Source organism: Poromitra crassiceps (genome assembly GCF_964638095.1).
Source record: "Poromitra crassiceps genome assembly, chromosome: 14".
Lineage (NCBI taxonomy): Eukaryota > Metazoa > Chordata > Actinopteri > Beryciformes > Melamphaidae > Poromitra > Poromitra crassiceps.
Window position 1 is genome coordinate 25028881 of NC_139633.1, and position 23163 is coordinate 25052043.

A 23163-nucleotide genomic window follows, 5' to 3' on the forward strand; every position below is an offset into this window, starting at 1 on the left:
GCTATGTGTCACACACACACACACGCATGCGCGCGCGTGTGTGTGTGTGTGTGTGTGTGTGTTCACCATAGCAGTCATTGCATTACCATCAACTGAATGGTACTTGCCGGAAGGCTGGAAAGACTCAAGATGACTTCACTGTGGCTGCTAGCTACCCGTCTAAAACGACTCTCAAATGACTCTCCTCATGTCTCTCAGTTGTTTGGTCCGATCTATTTTCCATGTCTTATTTTCCCAACCTCGGATCCAACAGACGGCACACATGCACTTTCAATGGCTCGCTGTAGGCCAGACTAATGTTTTGTTGATGTGTAAAGAAGCAGGAATCTGGATGGACCGCATCCACGTGCCTCAGCTGCGCAGACCATGCTTAAGGTCATGCAGATGGACTTGTTGTTTGGGCTTTTAGTTTATCTTACCTGTTCTCTTAACATTAAACAGACGTGTGTGTGTGTGTGTGTGTGTGTGTCGGGGTATCCGTGGGTCTTCAGAAGTATTAAAAGTTGATGATTCAATTTAGGGAAAATGAAGGCCCTTAAAAAGTATTAAAACGTCTTCATCACCATTTGAGAGGTATTACACGTTGTAGCTAGGGGTGCACCGATCACGTTTTTTGCCACCGATCACCGATTGCCGATCACCTATGAGAAATATCTGGCCAACCGATCATCGACCGATCACCGATTACCGATCACCGATATATATATATATATATATATTTATTTTGTAAGCAGCTATAGCAGTCTATTATAGAACAGTTTCCATTTTACATATAGGCCTACATTTCATGCATCAAATTGAAAGTGCAGCAGATTTTCTTTTTTTTCTACATCAATATTTTATACTTTGTAGGCTAAAGGAAACCGCCAACATGATTATTTGTGTGTGAGATAATTGGAGCACAAGACTGTGTTGAACTAAATGGCTAGTAGTTCAGTCCAGTTCCCTCAGTTCAGTTTATAAAAGAACAAAACTCATTCCACTTCGGGATTTCCATGTTACCAGTTCAATGCAGTTCAGTTCACTCAACAAAAGTACTCCATTTTCCGGGATTTCCCTGTTACACAAGAAAAATAACTTCGACCCAAGGAATCTATTTTATCGATTAAGCTAAAGCGGCTAAAGCTAACCGGAGCTATTAACGTTAGGCGGATACACGCAAATATGGATCAAACACGGACTTAACAGCATGCAAATGCCTCGGTAGGCGGGAGGACTGGAGGTAACTTCTCTCTGCTGAGTCTGCTCTAATCACACAAGGGGTGTGTTGACAGTCTGGTGTGGTGTGTGGAGGTGAGTACACTGACGAAAGCAAACACTCTCACACACACACTCTCTCTCTAGAGAGAGAGAGTGTGTGTGTCTCCAAACTCCTCCCTCCGTCTGTGCTGCGGAGTGCTCTGCTGCTGGGAGTTTGAGCAGCGAGTTAGAGCAGCCTCTCTCCCTGGCAGCGAGTGTGGATAGGTCTCACTGTCTCTTGGGTTTGATAGCCCCGATGAAGCCCCGTGCGACTCTAGGCTTTATGCTGCTCACCCAGTCCATTTCTGGAACCCCCCACCGCAGCAGCGCGAAGCGTCCCCGCCTACAGTATGAGAATGAGGCTCGTTCGTTTCTGACTGTAAAATCGCCAAGCCATTTCCGCGGGAGGCGGCTGCTTTTGGTCCCGTGGCTGTGGCTTTCTCTCTGTCTCTGTCTGGAGAGAACTGTCGCCACTTAGTGGTCGGTAAAATAGATTATACACATTCTCTTCCTCCGATAGTGATATAGAAGACGTAAAAGGGGTTGATTGATGTCCCACCGTCAAAAAAAAAAAATGTTTATGTAAGACGAGATAGCTCGTCTATGGCACTTAACCGTTGGATTATGTAAGACGAGATATCTCGGCTATGGCACTCAACGTGTTAAACCCTACTCCTCCCACATTTTTTCTTCAAACGACACCAAACTTCAGCATCTGCATCGTTAGACTGTCCTACACAAAAGTATCAAAACAGATTTTCGATCGGTCAAAAATTGAGCCCACAGTGCATCAACGTTGAATTCTGGCCCCGTTGTATAGCCTAATTGCCTTAATTACCTATGGCAATTAGGTTGTATTTGTGATGTCATCAGTCAGTCAAGCAATTGTGATGCCATCACTGATGTCACTCGAGCAATTGTGATGTCATAATAGCTCAAAGCCTTGAGACTTGCCCAGCCACGACCCATTGCTGCGCAGCAGCTATAATTCACCTTATGTTGCCCCGCCCACTTTTTCTCTTCCTTGTCAGACGCAATTGTATTTGTTCTTCAGGTTCGGCGTTAGCCCCGGCCGGTTGCCTTGTAAACATGGATAAACTGTAAACTATATGAAATGAAGTTTGGCAACATTCAGCAGCTACACTGCGGCGAGTGTGGCCAACTTCAGTTACATGCTCATAGCGTTGCTGCTGCTGCGAGGGGCTGATGGCTGTGCGTACCCGGTTGGCATAACGCTAGTTACAAAAGCAGTAGCACGTCGACAGTGTTTTCTCACTGCCAGTAGGGGTTGACGGATACTAGATAGTCCGACCGGTCACACAGCCAGCGCTCCTCGCTGCTCGTAAAAAAATTCCAAATAGGCGTTATTCTGATAAACTGGTCACATATTTGGAATGCTATGTTCTCATCCGAAAAAATATTAAAACTTGATACGTTTTTTTTGTTGTTGCTTGAAAACAGCTTTTTGGCAAGTCTAAAAATGATGAAGGTAGGAGTAAGCAATCTACTTCCGGGTCTAAAACGCAGTAACGATTACAAAATGATGTTATGCAGAAGCGTCCTGATATGGGCAAATGATAAGGTGAATAGGTTACGTAGGTTTAAGAAATCATTATAATATTCACAGTGGTGAAATAGGCCATCTCAGGAATTTAACTTGTAATCACAAAATAACCGTTGAATCTTTTCACACCTTTTCATGTCATGTCTTTATTTTTTGCACCAAATTATGGAGAGTAGTATTGATGAGAGTGTCGATAAGCATTCCCGGTATCGGTCAAAATAAACACAGTAAGGGCCTGTGTACACCTAGCGTCTTTTTCCGACGTTAAACGCTGGGAATGCGCTGGGGAATGCTGATCCCAGCGCACAATATACAAGGAAGCAGTCTGCAAGTAACGTTAGTTCAGCTTGATAGCTGACAGCTAGCAAGCTAACAACACAGGTAGGCTACGCTATTAAAAGCAGTAAGCACAACACTCACCAGAAATATTAAGTGTCTAGCCGATCTGCTCCCACAATTGAGCCGTTCTGTCTCTGTTGCGATAGTTTTTCCATATGATTAGTTACCAGAAAAGGAGCAGCCGACACCAGCGTCTTTCTGAAAAGTTAAAATATTTTCAGCTGGAAGCGCTGGGAGTCGGCGCACAAAAACGCCGAAAAAAGACGCTGGGCGCTCTGCACTTTCTCTACACGTCCGTGTGCGCTCGCATACGCTCTCCTCCCATTGGAAACAATTGAAAATAGACGCTGGACCTGAGGAAAAGACGCCAGGTGGACACAGGCCCTAACACAGTAGAGATGGATGTCATACTATAGTAATAGGCTTGGCTAAGGCACTACATCAAAATGATTCCTAAAAAGATGAGTCGGTTCATTAGATGGAAAATGGCTTGACTGGGTGTACTGTGGCCTAGGTCTATGAACAGCTATTTCTGCCAGGACAGTGGAATAAACAGAACATGACCCTGTATGAATGCACTTATTGTAAGTTGAAAGGAAACTGTTTGCGTGGCTGAGATGTTTTAGCTCTATTATTGTTTTTTTCTGTATTATTTTCATTTTTTCCTGTAATTGAACAATGTGCACCTCTTTCCCCCGTAATGAGTACGGTAATCATTTATATAATCCATCGCACAGACGTCCCATTTTCAACCAGTGCTGAGCCGCACCCTTACTTTGTATTGGTAAGCTGCCAAAGGTGGTTACTTTGGTTGCCTCTGGCGAGCGAAATCATTTTCACAATGTGCATTCTTCTTCTGGGAATTTCAACCATGAGTCAAGCAGAATTGTGCTTCAGTATGTAGACTAACCACCATGATCTTCTGACACCAGTTTGTTCGCCACGGTCCTCAAATTGTTTCTACGTGACTCATCGTGTCTCCTCTCGCCGGCTTCTCTCCCCTCCCTTCTTTCTCATCTCTCTCTCTGTTCACTGGATCTCCATCCTGCTCTTCTTTCCGTCCACTGTTTGCCCCACTCTATCCATCTCAGCTCCAACACGAGAAGGCAGAGTTGGAGCAGCACTTGGAGCAGGAACAAGAGTTCCAGGTCAACAAGCTCATGAAGAAGATCAAGAAGATGGAAAATGACACCATCTCAAAGCAGCTCACTCTGGAACAGGTATGCTCCTCAGCGAAGAGCAAGAAGTCTCGAAGCCTGATTGGCCTGCCGGTCTAATTATCAGTATGCCCACGGGTTCTTCAAAGTTTGTTCATTTGATGATGATGGGGTTCAAGGCCTTGAAAGTTTTTGAAAATAGACATGGCTCATTGAAAGTGCTTGACTATATATTTTTGTGCAAAAGTAGAAATTTATTTATTACTTTACGTAAATAGGTTTAGCACACCACAGTTGAGAAGTGTTCACACGGGGTGTGACGATATGAAAATTTCATGTCACGATTATTCTGTCGAAAATAATCGCAATTAACAATATTATCATGATGATCAAATCAAAAAGTATGCTTAAAACTCTTAATATGTTACTAAATCATACTGTAATTACATTTAGTTAAGAAACCAATATTGGAGATGTTTGCCCCCATGGCAGACACCTTCCTCTGGCAAGTTCTGCAGGTGGGAACCTCGTCTTTCTGCCGTTCCTCATTTTTGAACCCATAATATTTCCACACATCTGATTGAACTTTTTTAGCTGGAGGATACAACGGCTTCAGCTATGTGATTGTTAATATGATTGAGTGGAAAGACGACGCGCGCTCCCCCTTGTGGCAAATGGCAATTCAATATAGAACAGGAAATCAATAGGACTGTGACTTGTTAGTGAGCCGAGTTACACTGCTTTTTCAAGTCACCTGTGACTCGGGACGATATTCAGTCTCATGTGACGATATTCATGATTATACGATGAACGGAAATTCACCACGATACAATTATCTTGCGTGTTTATTATCGTGTATCGTATTTTGTCCGGGGCTGTACGGTGCTACAGTTTTGCTGGCATATGCTATTCAAATTATTCTGTGCTAAGAGAATGCATCCACTAGCACGGGTGCTACTGGAGATTAAGAAAATAGATTTCCTATTTATTATTGCTACATAAATGTGAATGCTGGATATTTTAATAATAATGCGTCGTGTTTTGTTATATTTTGTGAGGAAGATCTGTTGACACTGTCCAGAGGGCTCTGATCTCAGATCAAATTTTCGATTTGAATTATGACCACACCCATTTAAAGATTTTGCAATGGTTTTGTTAAATAAAGCAATTTCTGGTGTAAATCTAACAAAAAGAACCGGTAGGAAATACTGTTAAAGTAGCAGACCGATAAGCAGTATCAGTAACTAGTAGTACCGTAGGCTAAAATCTTAACAATACCCATCCCTATATATATGACCAAATTAATTATGACCATTAAAGTGTGTGTTTAACCGGCATCACCTGTGTGTGCTGCTGAATTTTTCTTTGTGCTAGTGAACATTTGAGCTTATTAGTACCAGTGCTACCACCTAATAAAGTGAGCGTACAGCCCTGTTGTCCCACCCACCCGTAGCTCACACATTCAAGCTTTTTAATTGTCTGAGCTTCCGTAAAGCCTGCTAGTTCTCATTATAAAAATGATCTGTTGTAATGGTAATTAACGTTGATCCGTGTCTCAAACTACGCCGTGTCAGGTCCTTAAACTTGAGGGAATTGGTCCTGGAAAGTCCTCGAAAAGTCCTTGAGTTTGATGGTGCGGGAAACACTGAATTATTTATCGCAGTGGTGTGAGATGCACATAAATTCTAGTGTTATTTCTCCAACTGAATACTTAGTGGAAAGAGGATGTTGCTCTATGGCTGTGTTAAATATGTGCGTGCTGAAACCAGCCCAGCATGTTCCCGTCCTCTAACGATGCCATTCTATTCTAGATGTGCATTCATGCGTTAATTGTTGCTGCGCGCTTAAACAGCTGTGTGTCAAGATGATGCCTGTGTAATGCTGTCTTAAACAGCTGTGTGTCTGTCTGTCAGGGTGATGCCTGTGTGAGTATAGTATGGAGTACTGTAGGGCTGTGTAGGTTCATTTCATCCAGGTAGTAATATGTCTTAGTATAGACTAGAGGCATGTTAACCACAACACCTTCCTCCCACCGGAAAAATACTAATGATCAACTAACGAGCCCATTTCTTCTCAGTTGGCAATAAAGAAATCTCTGAACTATCCTGCTCTATTGTTTCCCATCCATTTTACTCATTCGCAACCAGGCACAGGGCTGTAGAATGATGACAGAGAAGTTGGGTTTGCAGTGTGCAGCACTGTGTGCCGACGTGCTGTGAATGCATTTTGACGTCGGGGTTTTTTCTACGACCGGAATGTAAGTCTTCGCGTTGTTCTCTCTTTCGTTCTGCAGCTGAGGCGCGAGAAGATCGACCTGGAGAACACGTTAGAGCAGGAGCAGGAAGCTCTGGTCAACAGACTGTGGAAACGCATGGACAAACTGGAGGCAGAGAAAAGGTGTGTTTCCCGTGTCGTTGTCCAGATATGGTGGAGCTCTTCCAACCCCTAACATAGGAAAAAAGACACGCACGTCCAGAAGCAGCGTGAAGTTTCGAGCCGAAGCTCTTCCTCGGACGCTTTCTGATACAGACACATCTTAAAGGAACACTCCGCCCATTTTCAACCAGCTTTGTATCATTAGAACATCAGTAGTATATCAGAAAACTGTAAACTGTTTTGAAGTCTGTCATTTAATTTGACAGTTATTGAGTGTTAAAGTGTGGACCAGTGACATCACTGGTCCACACTAACTCAAATAAATAACTCATTAACTCAAATCAACTCTCAATAACTGTCAAACAGTCTGTCATTCATCTAGTTTGACAGTTATTGAGAGTTGATTTGAGTTAGTGAGTTATTAATTTGAGTTAGTGTGGACCAGTGATGTCACTGGTCCACACTTTAACACTCAATAACTGTCAAATTAAATGACAGACTTCAAAGCAGTTTACAGTTTTCTGATATACTACTGATGTTCTAATGATACAAAGCTGGTTGAAAATGGGCAGAGTGTTCCTTTAAATACCCTTCCATTACAAAAACACCTGACATAAAGCACCAGGTGTAGACTGTTCACAATCAGGTAGTCATTTTACATTTTAAAATTCTGTATATCCAAAATGTATGGACACATGTGAAGCACACAAAAAAGCTTAACACATTATGTATAGAGCAGGTACAAGAATAAATATATACACGATATAATACATGTCCCCCAAATAGTTAATACTCCTTGGTCTTCCAACCCCTGTCATGTGTGTGTGGGTACAAAGTCTACCTCAGCCCATTTCCACATTTGAATATTTTTTGTGTAAATTCAGTAGGATAAAATTAGGGATGCACGTAAATTTATCTTTATCGAGCTACTATGATCGGTATCGGCTATATATAGCTTAAGCTTCAGTGATCTAAAAATGGGTGTAAAAACACTTTTTTGATTTTTGATGGATGAACGGTGACTCAATATTGTGTGTTTGGTCACCAGAATCCTCCAGGAGAAGTTGGACCAGCCCGTGTCAGCTCCTCCCTCCCCCAGAGACGTCTCCATGGAGATCGACTCACCGGAGAACATGATGCGGCATATCCGCTTCCTGAAGAACGAGGTGGAGAGGCTGAAGAAGAGCCTGCGCACCACCGAGCTGCAGCGTAAGTGGCCAATCCAACCTGTCACACGATCCAAGGGGGGGTAACTGGTCAAAGTGAACCCCAGATAAGCCGTGCGGGGTTAATTAACCCTATACCCAGGGGGATGGGTTGTTTTACACAGACTGGAAAGAACGGGATACTCTTGGGGCCTTGTGCAGATACAGTCTGCGGTCTTAGTGTTCACTTGTCACCCGACGCCCACACCCCAAGTCGGATTGGCCTGAAGATTTGCATGGGGGGGGGGGCGGTGGTTTGTGATCCGGGGAGGGGTCATCATGGGCCACACATGGAGCCACTTGGGAAGTCCTGGAAACCACCTCATGCCCACACCCGGCTCAGATTGGCCCGACAATTTGCATGGCTGTGGGTTATGATCCGGGGGAAGGTCATGGGCAGGCCGTAAAAGTCCTGGAACCACCTGGACGCCACCATCATTTCTGGCCAAGTAAAAGGCGCAGTTGTATTGCTTTGTGTCTATTGAACCCAGGCAACACCGGGTACATTGCTATTTGCTAGTGATTAGATATTTGACACCCAGACCACTTTAGGATTTGTGGAGATGTGAAAGTATTCCAGGGGTATTAACGAGCCCCTTGAGAAGCTCCATCATCTTGGCCATATCTTTGATGTAGTTGATTCCCTCAAAGATACTCACTCCCACCCGAAGTACTATATTCTATCCCTATTGACTATTGTGTATATAAAACCGTTGGAAGTTTGGGAGTCTGGTTTCCCCTACTTAGTTAGGCTTTGGATTTTGCAGTTTTCTTCTGAGATATTGTACATTATAAATCGCAGTACTTTGGTGAACTGCCCAATGTTGATGATGCCAAATGAATTGTTTTTGATACGGATCTGAGGTGGGAGATTACATGCCTGGATAGCTAGGTGGCGGTCTGGAAACCTGAGACCAAACTAAACCAATTTGATAGGTTTACCACATGTGTCAATCAAACGAGGGTAGGCAATGGCATTAAGTTGCTAAGCACTCTGAATTTATCTGATGCAACAACAACAACATGGCAAACATAATTTATGCCCATCATTTGGACCACGCAGGGAATGCAGCCCTTGGCGAGCTGCAACTGGATGGGAGGTCTAGCTCGTTATCCTGATAAACGCCCCCTAGAGGACGGTGGTGGTCTGGGGTTTGAATCACCGAATGACGGGAAGAATCTGAAAAGAAAATGCTCCAATTACAACACCACCGGCCTTCTCAACAGTGATGCTACTACTTCTGTAGGGAACATTAAAGACAATCTGATCAGGAGCTCAACAACAAACTCTGCTGCGCCCCCTTTTCCCGGCATCTCTCTTTATGAGCATGTTGTTGATCAGGCTCGCGCTGCTTTAGCTTGTCTCCCTGGAACAGGACACCGCTCAGTAAAGGGATATAGTCCGACACAAAGACCGCCGAGGCCTTTGCTACGAGGAACTGAAACCCAAATTATGCCCATGCGTCATCATCAATGGTGTTTGCAGGTCTGCTTTTTCCTGATCGTGATCACAGAGCTTTTTTTGATGTTTTGTGGGTTCCCGCGAATGCACATATACAGTAAAGGTGCGTTCACACCGACCTATTAAAGTGTGTCGCTGGCGTCGAGTTTACATACAAAGTCAATGCAAACGAGCGATTGAGCGTATATTCGCCTGGGAGAATAATCGCTGGGCGGCAGAGACAGAGCGACAGGGAGAAAATACGCTCGACGCTCAAGATGAAATATTCCAACTCGAGCGAAAATACGCTGGCATCAGTCGCTCGCTGTTCAATGCTGATTGGCTGCCGTGTGAGAGCGAGTCAAGGATCACTCTGGCTTGGAACAAACCGCTGGTTTATTGTGTGGCAACAAACCACATTGACAGGCTGACAGCTGACATGAAGTGAAGTCTGTACTACCGGTATGCAGCTCGCATTAGGAGCACGCTGATAGGCTTAGCTTGTAAACAATGACGGTGGCTCGTAGTGGACAAACAGCATGACATTGCGTAACGTTATATCCCCCACATGTCCGTCATTTCGTGTGCCTGTTGATGAGCGATTTAAACAGAGCGACAGAGCGATTCCAAAGGGTTGACTTGAGCGACAGAGCGAAAAATAAATATCTCGGTCTGAACGCTCCTTAAGAGGCCAATTGTTTATTCTGTCTAGGATGCCACTCATAGTAACCATCTTTGAATCATCTTTGAGGCTTACAAAAGTGTGGAAGGGAGGCTGTTTGGTACAAATTAACTTTTTTCTCTTTTTTTATTTTTTATTTTTTTTGCTCTTCAATCAAAATGTTTTAACTATAGGCTGTATAGAGAAGACGGTGACATTAATGTAAACATTGACACCGACTGTTCACTTGACAAATGATTGTATTGTTGATTTCTTCTAGTATTTAAATTTTGGAGCCGTTTAAGTCTCTGGTGCCACGAGTGCAGACTGCAGACTTTGCAAACCTCCACTGGCTCCACCGACGCTAAATGCAGCTACAAATTTAGCTTCAGCCTACTCATAAGAAATTGCCTCTTGGACTCTTTGAAGTAGAGGTCATATTCGCACGAGTAGAGTCTAGTCCGGAGAGATTAATAACATGATTCGAAACGCATGCCCGAGAGACCCAACACCACTGAAACCATTCTGGCTGTACTGTGTTTTTGCCACTAGAGGGAGCTGTCACCCCAACCTCTAACCCTCAGTTTGCACCACATGGTCCAGGAGGCTGAGGCAAGGACTAGGCGGCAGTGTTGCTACGAAAAACATGATGAAGTCACCGTTGGCTCATAACCGCCTGTGTTATTAGAAGCTGGCCCACCCTAACTGTCTGGATACTTGCTCTTCTTTGATACTGAAGTAACACTGTTCTGCACAAATGACTCAGAAATCTCTGAAGTAGACCAATGGAAAGGCTAGAAGTAGATGGGGACATGAGGGGGCCTTTGACTATGTTGATGGTAATTATGATACATCTGCACAGTCATGAAATGGACAGGAAGGAGATGCTTTTTCTTTTCTTTTTTTATCCTTGCAGGAATGTCCTAAGCACCATTCACATCATGCCAGATTGTCCAGGATGTGAAATGCTCTGTTGACTCATTCCCCCGTGTTGTTTGTCCCCTGGCAGACACGGAGAAGCGTGCCCAGTACATCGAGGAGGAGCGGCACATGAGGGAGGAGAACGTGCGGCTGCAGAGGAAGCTTCAGAGAGAGATGGAGCGCAGGGAGGCCCTGTGCAGACAGCTGTCAGAGAGTGAATCCAGTCTGGAGATGGACGATGAGAGGTAGAGGAGGGAGGGAGGGAGGGTGGGAGGGTGGGTGGATTTGGGGCAGCAGGGTGGCGTAGTGAATAGGAGACTTGTGTCCGTGTGCCAAACACTGAATCCCCATCAGTTCCAGGGCTGCTGTTCTCTCGCTGTCACCCTGCACTGCACTCTAGCCTCCTGTGGAGGCAGGCAAAGCAAGAGAGACGTTACTGTATCTATGGGGAGGAATAAAAGATTGCATGGTCAGTGTGTAATGATGCATGAGTGTGGGAAAGGATTTAGAGAATTAAAGGATAGTTAGAGAAAGGTAGTGGCACAAAGGCAGCTACAGATGCAGGGCTCCTCCACATTCACTTTTTGAGACTCTTCAGACAAGTCAATTTACCGTTCACTTGTCCAGGCACAAAAGTCACTTGTCCGGCAAAAAAAAGTAGTCTTTTTACAATAAGCTACTCTTTTCATTTTGTTGGCAAAGGAGGTTTAAAAAAAGGTGCTGATTGGCTGCCTTGCCCAGCTAATACCCAGCCCTGATTAAACATGAAGTATAAAACAAAAAAGTCTGGTAATGAGTTGGGTAGGAAGGAAATGTGTGAAGGTACAGCTAGGTAAAGAGAATGTAGAGCGGCATAGTCACTTATTTTAATATCTTCATGTAGCAGCTGGAACTAGCACTTTTCCAATGCCATCCACCCTTTTGAAGAGAGCTTTTCATAAATCATCTTAAGGGCTTATCAAGAATTTATAGTACTAGGCATCTTGCACGCTACGTGCGCTCGATTCCTAGGCTGGCCCGCTGTGCGGGTTCGCCCGCAGCGAATTTTTCTGAATTCTGTGTGTTGCTTTTTACCCTCATTTTACCATGAGAAATAGTGTCTAATAAGGGGGAATGAATAAATGTCCACTATTTAATAAGATCAGACTAGGCAATACACACAAAAAGGTTTTACTATTCAAAGTGTGGGGTGCGCCTCCCTCTCAGATGTCTGTATTCCAGCTGTTTGACAGGGCAAAGGCATTTCCCCCCACTTTAATCCCCCCACTTTAATCTTTATTGTACACAAGTTTGTAAACTGGGTGCATGTGGAGTACTCCCACCCACCCCTCCCCCGCTCCCACCAACCCCTCCCACCCCTTGGGTTTCACTTTCCCAAGTAAGTAGGCTAATGTTAGTGGATGTGAGTTTGTTTACCATAATGATTACGTTCGGTCATCATAATGGATTATTGGAACATGATAAGGAGTCATCCCCTCTTTCTCACCGCATCTTGCTTGTCATCTCACGTGATGTAAGTTGCTTGTTTACAAGTTGTTTACAAGTTAACAGCTTTATCAGTGTTATGTAACATGTGTAGCCGCAACTAGAAAGGAAAGTCCTTTTAATATACAGTAGTCGTGCACCGCGGCTACGTAACGTTACATTAGCAAGCTTACCTCATTGGCTTGATGTTGACAGAATTTGCAAAACGGCTTATTGCCTGAGTCATAAAAGTCATTAGGATACTGCTGTGCACTCGCTTCTTTGACGACAGTAAAGGGGGAACAGCTGGACCGTCTGGACGCTTCAACATTGTTGTGGTTTAGTAGCATGGAAGCTACGGCTTGTAAACAGCGACCCCCAGTAATGTTTCCTCTCCACAAAACATTCCATTCAGTGAATGTCGATTTCTGTGGCCCTTGTGTTGTTTTGGTGTGTCTTCTCATGGCGTTCAAACAGCGTTTAGGTGCTTTGCCCCCACCTTATGGTTTCGACGTATTCGTCGTGTCGCTTCACGCACTGAACCGTGACGCCCATACCGTGAAATCACGGGACGAATACATGTACGGCGGCGACTCTATGATGTCACAATGCCTATGATATCATCAGTGATGTCACCAGTGGGAAATTTTTTTAAAAGGAGAACATTGCTCACTTGCTCTAAGTCTTATGACATCACTGATGATGTCATAAGATGATTTATGACATCACTGATGTCACAATACCTCTTATGACATCACTGATGATGTCACAATGCCTGACATCACTGATGTCACAATCCCTCTTATGACATCACTGATGATGTCACAATCTCTCCGACATCACTGATGTCACAGTGCCTCTTATGAGATCACTGATGATGTCACAATGCCTATGACATCACTGATGACATCACTTCCGGGACAAACATTGAAACAGAGAACATTGCCCACTTGCACTTTATAATAAGAGCTCAGTTTTAACACCTTTCTCTCACTGCTGCCCCCAAAATTAAAATGGTACAAATTGGGAGCATCATGAATGTTGGTAACCATGGCCATCTCATCCCTTCAGGTACTTCAACGAGATGTCTGCGCAGGGTCTGCGAGCGAGGACTGTGTCCAGCCCTATCCCCTACACCCCCTCCCCCAGCTCCAGCCGGCCCATATCACCTGGTAGGTACACTTAGGAAAATGGCGATTGTCCATGAGACTGAACCCAATTGTCATCCGCCTATATGACGTCGACTATCTGAAAAGAACGGTGTCAACAACTATAAAGAGCACCTTTGATATCAATTTGTACGACTTGCAGCCAGAGGACAAGATGTCCTGTTGATAGGAAGCTAATAATTAAAATGAAACCACCGTTCATTGACAAGTTTAGCTAGCCGTAAATGACCCCCTATATAGGCTATAGCAGTGCAATCAAATAGTTTGCCCTTGTGTCGTCTGTGTAATCAAGATGGTTGTATCTTATCATATTGAGCTCAGGTTCATAATACATTTTACATTACATGCAGTCCTTGGCAGTGCCCAAGTCAATAGGATTATAAAAAGTTGTTTGGATTATGTCCCCACACATCCTAGCAAATTCATGTCCACGATAAGCTAGTTTCTGTCCGCAGAAGGAGTTTCTACCACACAGTAATTCAATCGTTGAATGGAGTTGTCCATAGCAACACATGTTCAGGCTTGCTTATCAGATGTAACACTTGACAGATTTGTAGCATCTACTGTATTTCAGTGTTTGTTAACCGATAAAACTGTTAAAAGATAAAACACAACACTGAAAGATTCAAATGTATTTAATAAATTAGAATCCAATCCATTATTTTCAAGGGAACTATGTTTAAGTAAGGAGTGTTTGTTAGTTTGTCTGAAGACCAAGCGCATCAGGTCCATCATCAATGGCTAAAGATTGACCCAATAAGTTTGTGGTACCTGGCTGTCCATGTTGCAAGAATAAGCTAGACAGCCTCCTGACCTGTTGACATTATTAACAGAGTGAAAAGTTGAAGCAGAAATATGGGAGTGTAAGTAAGTACCCTTCAGGAACACAGTGGGAAATCTTTTCAGCACCACTATTACATCGCAGCAGCACAGGAAAACCATATACCCAACCAATACCCCATTCAAGTGTATCCTTTCTCTGAGAAAAGGATGAACCCATTGGATGAACTCAAGAACACCATATGCTCTAGTAGTCTCTAGAGATACACAACATGTGTTCATAGATGTGACGACATGATCTGGCTCTGACCCACTTCACTGGAACATAGCGCCAATTAACTAATTACATGGCAGATATGGAAAAAAGCGAAAATGAAAATGTGTCCGTATGTTGTCACTTAAACATGTGAACTATGAAACTCTCATTGACTCACTGTTGCGAAGTCACAGGAATGTTCTAAGGTCAGTAAGACCCCCGACTTTGCACTCCTTACTTTTTTTGGATACTTGTAATATTTCCATTGCTTAGGAATTAAGCTTCTTCATACTGATGACTTGTGAGTTGCACTCATAAGTTGCTTGAAAAGATTTCACTCACCATAAAGATCTAAGGATTTGACCAGGATTAAGAAAACCTTGCTGAGACAGGCTTAGTGTATATTAACACCGAGCTCTCCCTGATGACTTGACTGTAACACAAAAGTGATGGAACGCCTTGTTACTGTAAGTAGCTATGTCATGTGAGTACCAAGGTCATCTCCCGTGTCTGTGAAGTAGGTCAGACTCGAGGAGGCGCTAGGTACTTGGGGAAAGGCGTCCCACGTGTCAAACAGACAGGGGTCAAGTCGTTTTGGTGCGATTCAGCAATATATTGGATGCATAAGCTTCTAATGGTATTACAGCCCAAAGGTTTAATGTACGTAGTTTACGTTAGGGATGGGCATTTCTAGCAAAAACACTATTCGAAATTCGCTGGCCAAATTCAAATTTAATTCGAAATTCGAAAATAAAAATGTAAAAAAAATTAAAAATGTTTTTTTTTTTTTGTGAGTGAAATGTTGCATTGTCTCCCCTGATTCTAAGTCTACGGCTTTATTAATTAATATAAAAAGCTTCTGCTGTGGATTTTTAGCTCAAACATGCATTGCACCACTGAAGTAAAGAACATGTTACATGACATTGACATTTTCGAAAATAAAAAACAGTTTTGACAATCATGAGTGGTTCATTAAATATTTAGTAGGCTCAGGTCTGAGTGCCAAAGGGGTGCCAAAGTCACCCCCTCTCCCTCTTCATGGGATTTCATCCGCCATTCATTTTTCCATAAACCTTGCTTAACACGTTAACTGCCAACGACGTACTGATACGTCAAGCAGAATCCAACCGTTGACTGCCAGCGACGTATGGATACGTCAAAAAAATCGTTTTTTTTTTTTTGACGGTGGGGCATTGATCAATCCCTTTTACGTCTCCTATACAATTATTGGAGGTATTGAATGTGTATAATCTATTTTACCGACCCACTAAGTGTTGACAGTGCTCCCCCAGACGAGCGAAATCAAAGAAAAAGGGAGCAAGCCATTCAAGGAAATGGCGAGGCGATTTTACAGTATTACATTCTCATGAAAATGGTTGGGGGAAAACGCTCTCGTTTTCGCGCTGATTGCTGGCGATGCGGGATTGCAAATTTACATAATACATTACAGGTGGAACACACTTTGAAACACGCAGCATAAATATGACCAGAATCGCAAAAGCTTCTCTCAACCAAAACTCCCAAGAAGCGAGCGAGTCCATGCCGACTTCCTCAAACAGCAGCCTGCAGACAGGCACAGGACAGCAGCAAAAGCACTGAGACTGTGACGGCCGCTGCAGCCAAGAAGAGGGAGGAGTTGAAGCAACTCTGCCTCTCGCTCTCTCCCTCTCTCTCTCTCTCTCTCTCTCGCTCTCTCTCTCTCCCTCCCTCCCTCTCTCTCTCTCTCTCTCTCTCTCCCTCTCCCCCTCTCACTAGGATTAAACCTAGTGCGTCTCCCTCCCGAGAGGGAGGGAGAGAGAGAGAGAGGGAGGGAGAGCGAGAGGGAGGGAGAGAGAGAGAGAGAGAGAGAGAGAGGGAGGGAGAGCGAGGGGAAGGGAGAGAGAGAGAGAGAGAGAGAGAGCGAGAGGGGGAGGGAGAGAGAGAGAGAGAGAGCCAAAAATGAATGGTTAAAGTGACAGTTCTCTCGAATTTCACAAAAAGCCGTTTATCTCTGAATATTTTTTCTGATGCTAAAACCATGCTGTATTCAACTGCTAATGCTTACATAACTACTAACTCTACAAACTAACTCTTTTAGACAGAGAAAGTACACATTCTATTAGTACTTTTGAGATATTGTATGTTCACAAACTCCAAGCAGAAAATAATCCTCGGCGCTTGTAAAATGAGCCACAATCCTCAAAAAACGGCTTGGCAGAAGCTACCTACAGCAAGAAAAAAACGGCTGGCAGTCAATGTGTTAAAATGCTTATAAAAATTGTTTTACTTGCTCAAACCAAGCGATTTGACTATACTTAGAATCAGGGGAGACAATGCGACATTTCACTCAAAAAATTTTTTTTTTTTTTTTTTTTTCCGAATTTCGAATTTCAATAATAAAAGTCGACCTTGATAATAACAACGATTATTCGAAAATTCGAAATTCGATGCCCATCCCTAGTTTACGTGCTGCATTGTGATAAGATGTCAAAATGAATGATAAAACAAACGCGGTAATAACGATAATACCAGTATTAATTTTATTGGGAAAAGCTCTTCCTCATTGCCATATGTGATTATAGGTCATCGATAACGATATGTTAATAATTAATGATAATAAAACTGAATAATTTGGGAAGTCCCGTCCTACCATTAATGTACCGTAAGTTACTAGCCTCAGTACCATTACCTTTTTTTCTGATGAAGTGTACTCTCCTCCAACAGCCTATATGAGTGCGCAGCCTATATCAGAATCAGAATCAGAAAGACTTTAATGATCCCTGGGGGGAAATTGGGACAGGTTACAGTAGCTCGCTCACAGAACACACATAGCATAAAATAAACAGTAGTAAATGCGATAGTAAGCAAAATAAGCAGAATAAGAACACAACATAGCATAGAATAAATAGTAGTAAAATGCGATAGGAGCAAAAATAAGCAAAATAAGTAGAATACGTCTAAAGTAAGCAAAATAAGTAGAGTAAGTATACATTACGTGCCAATTACCTTTATTGCACACTGGACTTATATTAAGTCGGCTTGCCCTATACGTTACACGTGGCTCAGCCAGGCACAGTTAACCTATCGGCTGGCTCAGTCTCAGGGAGACTGAGCGTCTCCGAGGTGCTGTTTTAAGAGAGGCATTAAATAGACCGATGGCCACAGGCAGGAATGATTTCCTGTGCCTCTCCGCATTGCATCTAGGTGGAATCAGTCTCTCACTGAACGTGCTCCTGTGTTTGACTAGCACGCCGTGGAGTGGGTGTGAGTCATTGCTCATGATGGAGCGTAGCCTGGACAACGTTCTCTTCTCTCACTGATATTTAAAGTCTTTCCAAACATGGCTTCACCCAAATTATCATTTGTCTTATTCAGTGCATTTTGCAGTAATGTGCATATCAATACATACATATTGATCCATGCTGTATTGCTTGATTTCACGTGACATTAGAGGTTCATCATGTCAGTGATGTTTCAGAAGTCGGCAGGGTAAGCTCAGTTAGATGGTTAAGTGTGTCTGCGTCATGCCTGTCCTGTCTGGTCATATAGTGTGGACTACAACTGAGAGACAAAACAATCTGTGAAACGTGTAGTTATGTGTGTGATCATGCAATGCGTTTTCAAAATTGGTTTGGATTTTTACTTTTGTGTGTCCCTAGCCTTTCATGTCGGGCCATATGATTTCCACAAAGTGGGGGGGAAACGGACAGAATCATGAATTTGGTAATAAAAATGGAATCAACTGTAAAAGATGGAATATTGCAGAATTTTCCATAATTTGGCTGAAATTGATAAAAGTAGGCCTAATTATCAAAATCAAAAGTAGACCTAATTATTGTAGCAGCCTAAATGATTTCATCATTATAAAATAGGCCTAGAGAAATTATCATGTTTTTATTTGGGGTGTTTTGAGAGACGGGTCGGTCTTGCGCACACACACACACACACACACACACACACACACACACACACACTGCCCAGTCTTAATCAATTAAAGGGGCAGTCATAATGTTGATTCATTTTTAAAATCTGATTATTTAATTGCCCAAATGCATTAATGTTAATAATGTGATTGCCATCTATGAATCGATTAGCCCCCTCCCCTAGAGATGAATAGAGGAGGAAATACAATTTGATTCATTGCACTCTATAAGATATAACCGTTTCAAGGACCTCAGTTAGAAACTGAGGAAATAATTAATATCCTTAACGATCTAAGCAGAACAGGTTCAAGATGACCAAGTATCAGAGGGGACACTACTGGCACAGAAGTCTTAGTATTATCCACTTTTGCGCCAATATACGCCAAGAAGTCGATCCTCATATCTTGTCGAGACTACGGTAGATTAGAAGGATGGTGGCTGACAGAATTAGTAACACCCTAGAATTACAAGCATTCTTAGCAATGAAATCAGAGAAGAAATAGGATCTGGCATCTTTAACAAGTTTCCAGTCCTCAGCCACTGTGCTTTCAGAATGTGATGGTTAATTTGTCATTTGTTTGCATTCCGTCTTCATTCAGCCGTTTTCTGCCTTTTCTCTCTGCAGCTTGAGTGTGTTTATTTAGCCACAGCAAAGCTTTAGCTTTAGCTTTCTTTACTTTACATTTGACAGTAGCATCCAGAATGCTTTACAGCTGTTGTTAAAAGCATTTACCAGCTCCGCACTTAAAAGCTGAACCCATCTCAGTTTCACTATACTCGGTGACCTCCAGAAAAGGCGCGAGAGGAATTTAAGGCAGATGTTTAAAGGTGTGAGAGTATTCACCTTATGTAGCCCCGCCCACTTGACCCAGTTGTGTTATGACTTCCTGTTCAAAACGCCGTCTGTTTCAAACCTAGTCTGACTCTGGCTCTTAGGGGTCTGGCCTGCACACATCTTAATTCCCCTCAGCAGTGTTGGCCACAGTCAACACAATGAACACAGTATAATACTGTGCCGTCACAGGAAGTGTAAACACAACAGGAAGTAATTGGCTAATCCCTGCATTGGAACATAAGGTGAATACAGGTGCAATATAGTGCTGGTTATATACGTAATCTTTAAGCTAAGGTCTTATGATCAGTTTGGAAAAGATCCAACAGTTGAGTCAGCTGACCGAGTCGGATGACTAGGTTATACAGCAGGGGTGGGCAACATACTGACTTACATAAAGTAAGTGAAGGGACACACATTGGACATCATACCTGCCAACACTCCTGATTTTCACGGGAGTCTCCTTATTTTTAACCCTCTCTCCCGCTGTCATTGGTAATTTCTATATATATATATATATATAGTGATGCAAATCCAATGGCTGTAGCAGATGAGATTTATTAACATAATTCTGCCTTTTATTGAGTTTTTGGGGCTTGTTTTCTTTTGAGGACGTTGGGGGCCGGATTGAGATGGTGCAGGGTGCAGGGTCCAGGATTTTGCCCATGTGTGTTATACAGTATCTACGGTACACTCTTTCCTAGTGATGCAAAAAACAACAACAAATCAATCATGCACACACAAGTATAAACATTTCAGATTAATTTGAGTGGAACAGATTATTTCCTGTGGTTTTATATGCACTGCCTTGTAATTTCATGTAATGTTTCTTGTAGTTTATGTAGTTTCATCCTATTTTTGTCGGTTTATTGAGTAGGTATTGTAATGTTTTTCACCTGCCCGTGTACTGGAGATTAAAATGAGCTTTTTAGCTAGATCTCTGTGCCTAACACTTTGGTTGTTATTCTACATGGTCCTGTTAAATAAACTTAAAATGAGTCACTTGCTATAAGTATCGATGTGCAATTGATTGTCTCCCTGTGTGTCTCCCCCCCCTGTCTGACAGGTCTGTCGTATGGCGGCCACACGGTGGGCTTCACCCCTCCGGCCACACTGTCCAGGGCCGGCATCTCCCACTACAATGCCCCCGCCCTGCACGTCCACGGAAGCTCCTCCCACTCCGTAGCGGTGAGTGAACCCACCCACCTCTTATCAGAGTTGTGAGATTTTGTTGGTCGTTTTTTTATTTTATTATTTCCTAGCAATGTGCCCGGCGGTGTGCGGAAAAGTCTTTTTGTCAGTTAACCTCTCTGCTTCTCCTCTGCTCCCTCCATGCCCTGCTGCCTGCCAGCTGCGCCTGATCACCAGGTCAATGGACCTCTTGAAGGGGCAGCATCAATTTCTTATAGACTTTTAAGCATTCCCATTAAATGGACTTTCTAGGACTTGCCAGGTGGTTCCAGGACGTTACAACCTGCCCATGACCTTCCCCGGATCATAACTCACCTCCATGTACATTTTCAGCCCAATTCTTTGCTCACAAAATAGAACAGTAGCAGCGCGCACAGCTCCCATTGAACACTGGATCAAGTGCACGGATGTGGCAAGGATCAAAAGAAACAGAACAACAGATCAATAGTCTGCTTATTTATTGTGGGCAATAACCAACCTAATATAACGCAACCTCACAAAATAGCCTAGGAATGTCCCAGGATTGCTCAAGAGTCGGCCTGTACAGTGATCTATTCAGTAATGAAGTGATAGCTGCTGAATCAACCCACATGTTCCCATCACTTTGCTTCACGTAAGCGTATTCTTTTACAATAGGATCAAGGTCCATAAAAGCCTCTGTGTATGCCTTTGTTACATAACCAGCTGTTGGTGGTATTTTCAATTTCGGTCATAACCAGTGAATGATTTGACTACCGGTTCCCAAGTTACGCCGTTTGGAGTGAAGCAGGGAGTTCTTTTATCCCCCACACTCTTTGCCATTTTTGTTCATCGTCTAGGCCAGGAGATAAAAAATTCTGGTTTAGGTGTAATATTGGACAATGTTCTAGGATGTTTACTTTACGCGGATGATCTAATCCTCCTGGCGGTGTCCTGACGGAGACTCCCCGCAGAAGATGTTAAATATTGTTCAAATCTGGTGCTCTAAATGGACGCTCATGAATCATGTAACTAGGCCAGTTACACCAACATCACATTAGACGAGATCTAGTCCAACAACAGGATCATGGTCATGGTGGCACCTCGGGTCGCGTCGCTCAGCAGGCTTTGTCAACTTGTGTGTGTTTTTGCCTGAACGTGCAGAATCTTCTTGGCTCAAATTTGACTCCCATCTGCTTCCAGGCAGTTAATTTGGGGTCTTTCAGCATGAATAAAATTGTCTTTGTTCCTTTAACTTAGAATCGTCCAAAGATTCATTTGGTTTCAAGATGTTGTTGAAACCAAAGGCCATAATGCACTGGCAATATTCCTGTCACCGTAGAATGATCATTTAAGCGAGAAGTGCTGACAGAAAACCATAAAAAATAACTACGATGGAGGAAGGAAGGACTCCCCCCCCCCCCCCCCTCTTTAGATGAGACCAATTTAGATTGAGTAGGGTTTGTATTGGACTGTAATTACTGTAAAAACAAGGTGGCAGAACACAATATAATGCAATATTAAATTATATATTCATAATGCCTCCCCCGCGGACATTTTCCTACTGTCGATGTGACCGCTGCACTGCATACTTGCACTAAGTGAACTTCCTGGTTTGTCATCTGATTACTTACTGTGTAGGGCTGTGAATCTTCACTGGCCTCACGATAAGATTTGATTCATCCGTCAGCGATTCGATTCCATGATGCATCTCTCGATAAAGCTCAAAAGTATCTCAGCTCCAAGTATCACATCCTCAATTTTCTGTATTATTACTGCACATGGCTAATTTTTCATCAATTAATACAAGCAGTCAGATAAATATCAACTCCCTTGAATGTCAACATAACAACAAACGTAAACGATTCATCGGTCTTCGATTCCATGCCTGCATCGCGAGCCATCTTAAAAACGATAAATTTTGACACCCCTATTACTGTGGCTATTAAAGTGAATCGTGAATAATGTTGTGGGAAAAATGACACTTTAGAAAGCAGGCTATTGGTCTGCTAACTGGGATGCCATCTCTCTTGGTTTTGATCTCAGTTGGACAAAGTGGTAAACAGAGTAGACAAACACCCCTTTTGACCCGAGTCTGTCTGCACTTAATACTGATGTTGTGAAATGTCTGTCTCACTCCTCCTGGTCGCTCTCGCAGTCTGGCTCTTATTTAGGTCACAGTGACCCAAGACTTAACCAAATCTCTGATGTTTATCTTTTGACTAATGCCAGAGTTTAGTTACCTAATTGATTTTTTTTAATCCACAACAACCCTGGTAATGATTAGGTCTTTTGTTGTTTTCAACTCTTCTCAAAACTGTGTCACACAGGTAAAAACATGTTTTTGAGAATCTGTTTAGCTAATTGTCCGGTTCGTCAGCTAATACTGACACCGATGTATGGGTTGGGTACCAAAACCCGGCCGGTACCACTGTGGTAGATTTTGGTTCTCATTTAGGTGCCATGCCAGAGCGGTTTGGCGTGCTCCACTTGAAATCCTCTTTTTAGCAGCGGGGTCAGAAATATACCAAACGATACCCATCCCGAGCTGCGTGTGATCAACATCCTCTCCTCACTTGGCCGTTTTTCAAATTTCTTACCAATGCCCTGTGAGTATCAGCATGAATGATGTCAGTCAGTGTTTATTACCCAGGAAAACCTCATGCAGTGTTTATATATACAGTAGGGATGTTCATCAATTATCGAAA

At 43.1% G+C, this 23163-nt stretch overlaps 1 protein-coding gene across 1 annotated transcript in view; it reads left to right on the plus strand.

Annotated features, from left to right (window-relative positions):
• LOC310788925 (coiled-coil domain-containing protein 6-like) overlaps positions 1-23163 on the plus strand; it is a 31972-nt gene that overhangs the window by 2190 nt on the left and 6619 nt on the right. Inside the window, exons 3-8 of the mRNA XM_083650513.1 lie at positions 4234-4362; positions 6593-6696; positions 7724-7884; positions 10992-11148; positions 13439-13539; positions 20373-20494. Coding sequence (XP_083506639.1) covers positions 4234-4362; positions 6593-6696; positions 7724-7884; positions 10992-11148; positions 13439-13539; positions 20373-20494 — 774 coding nt within the window. The remainder of the gene's footprint in view (positions 1-4233; positions 4363-6592; positions 6697-7723; positions 7885-10991; positions 11149-13438; positions 13540-20372; positions 20495-23163) is intronic.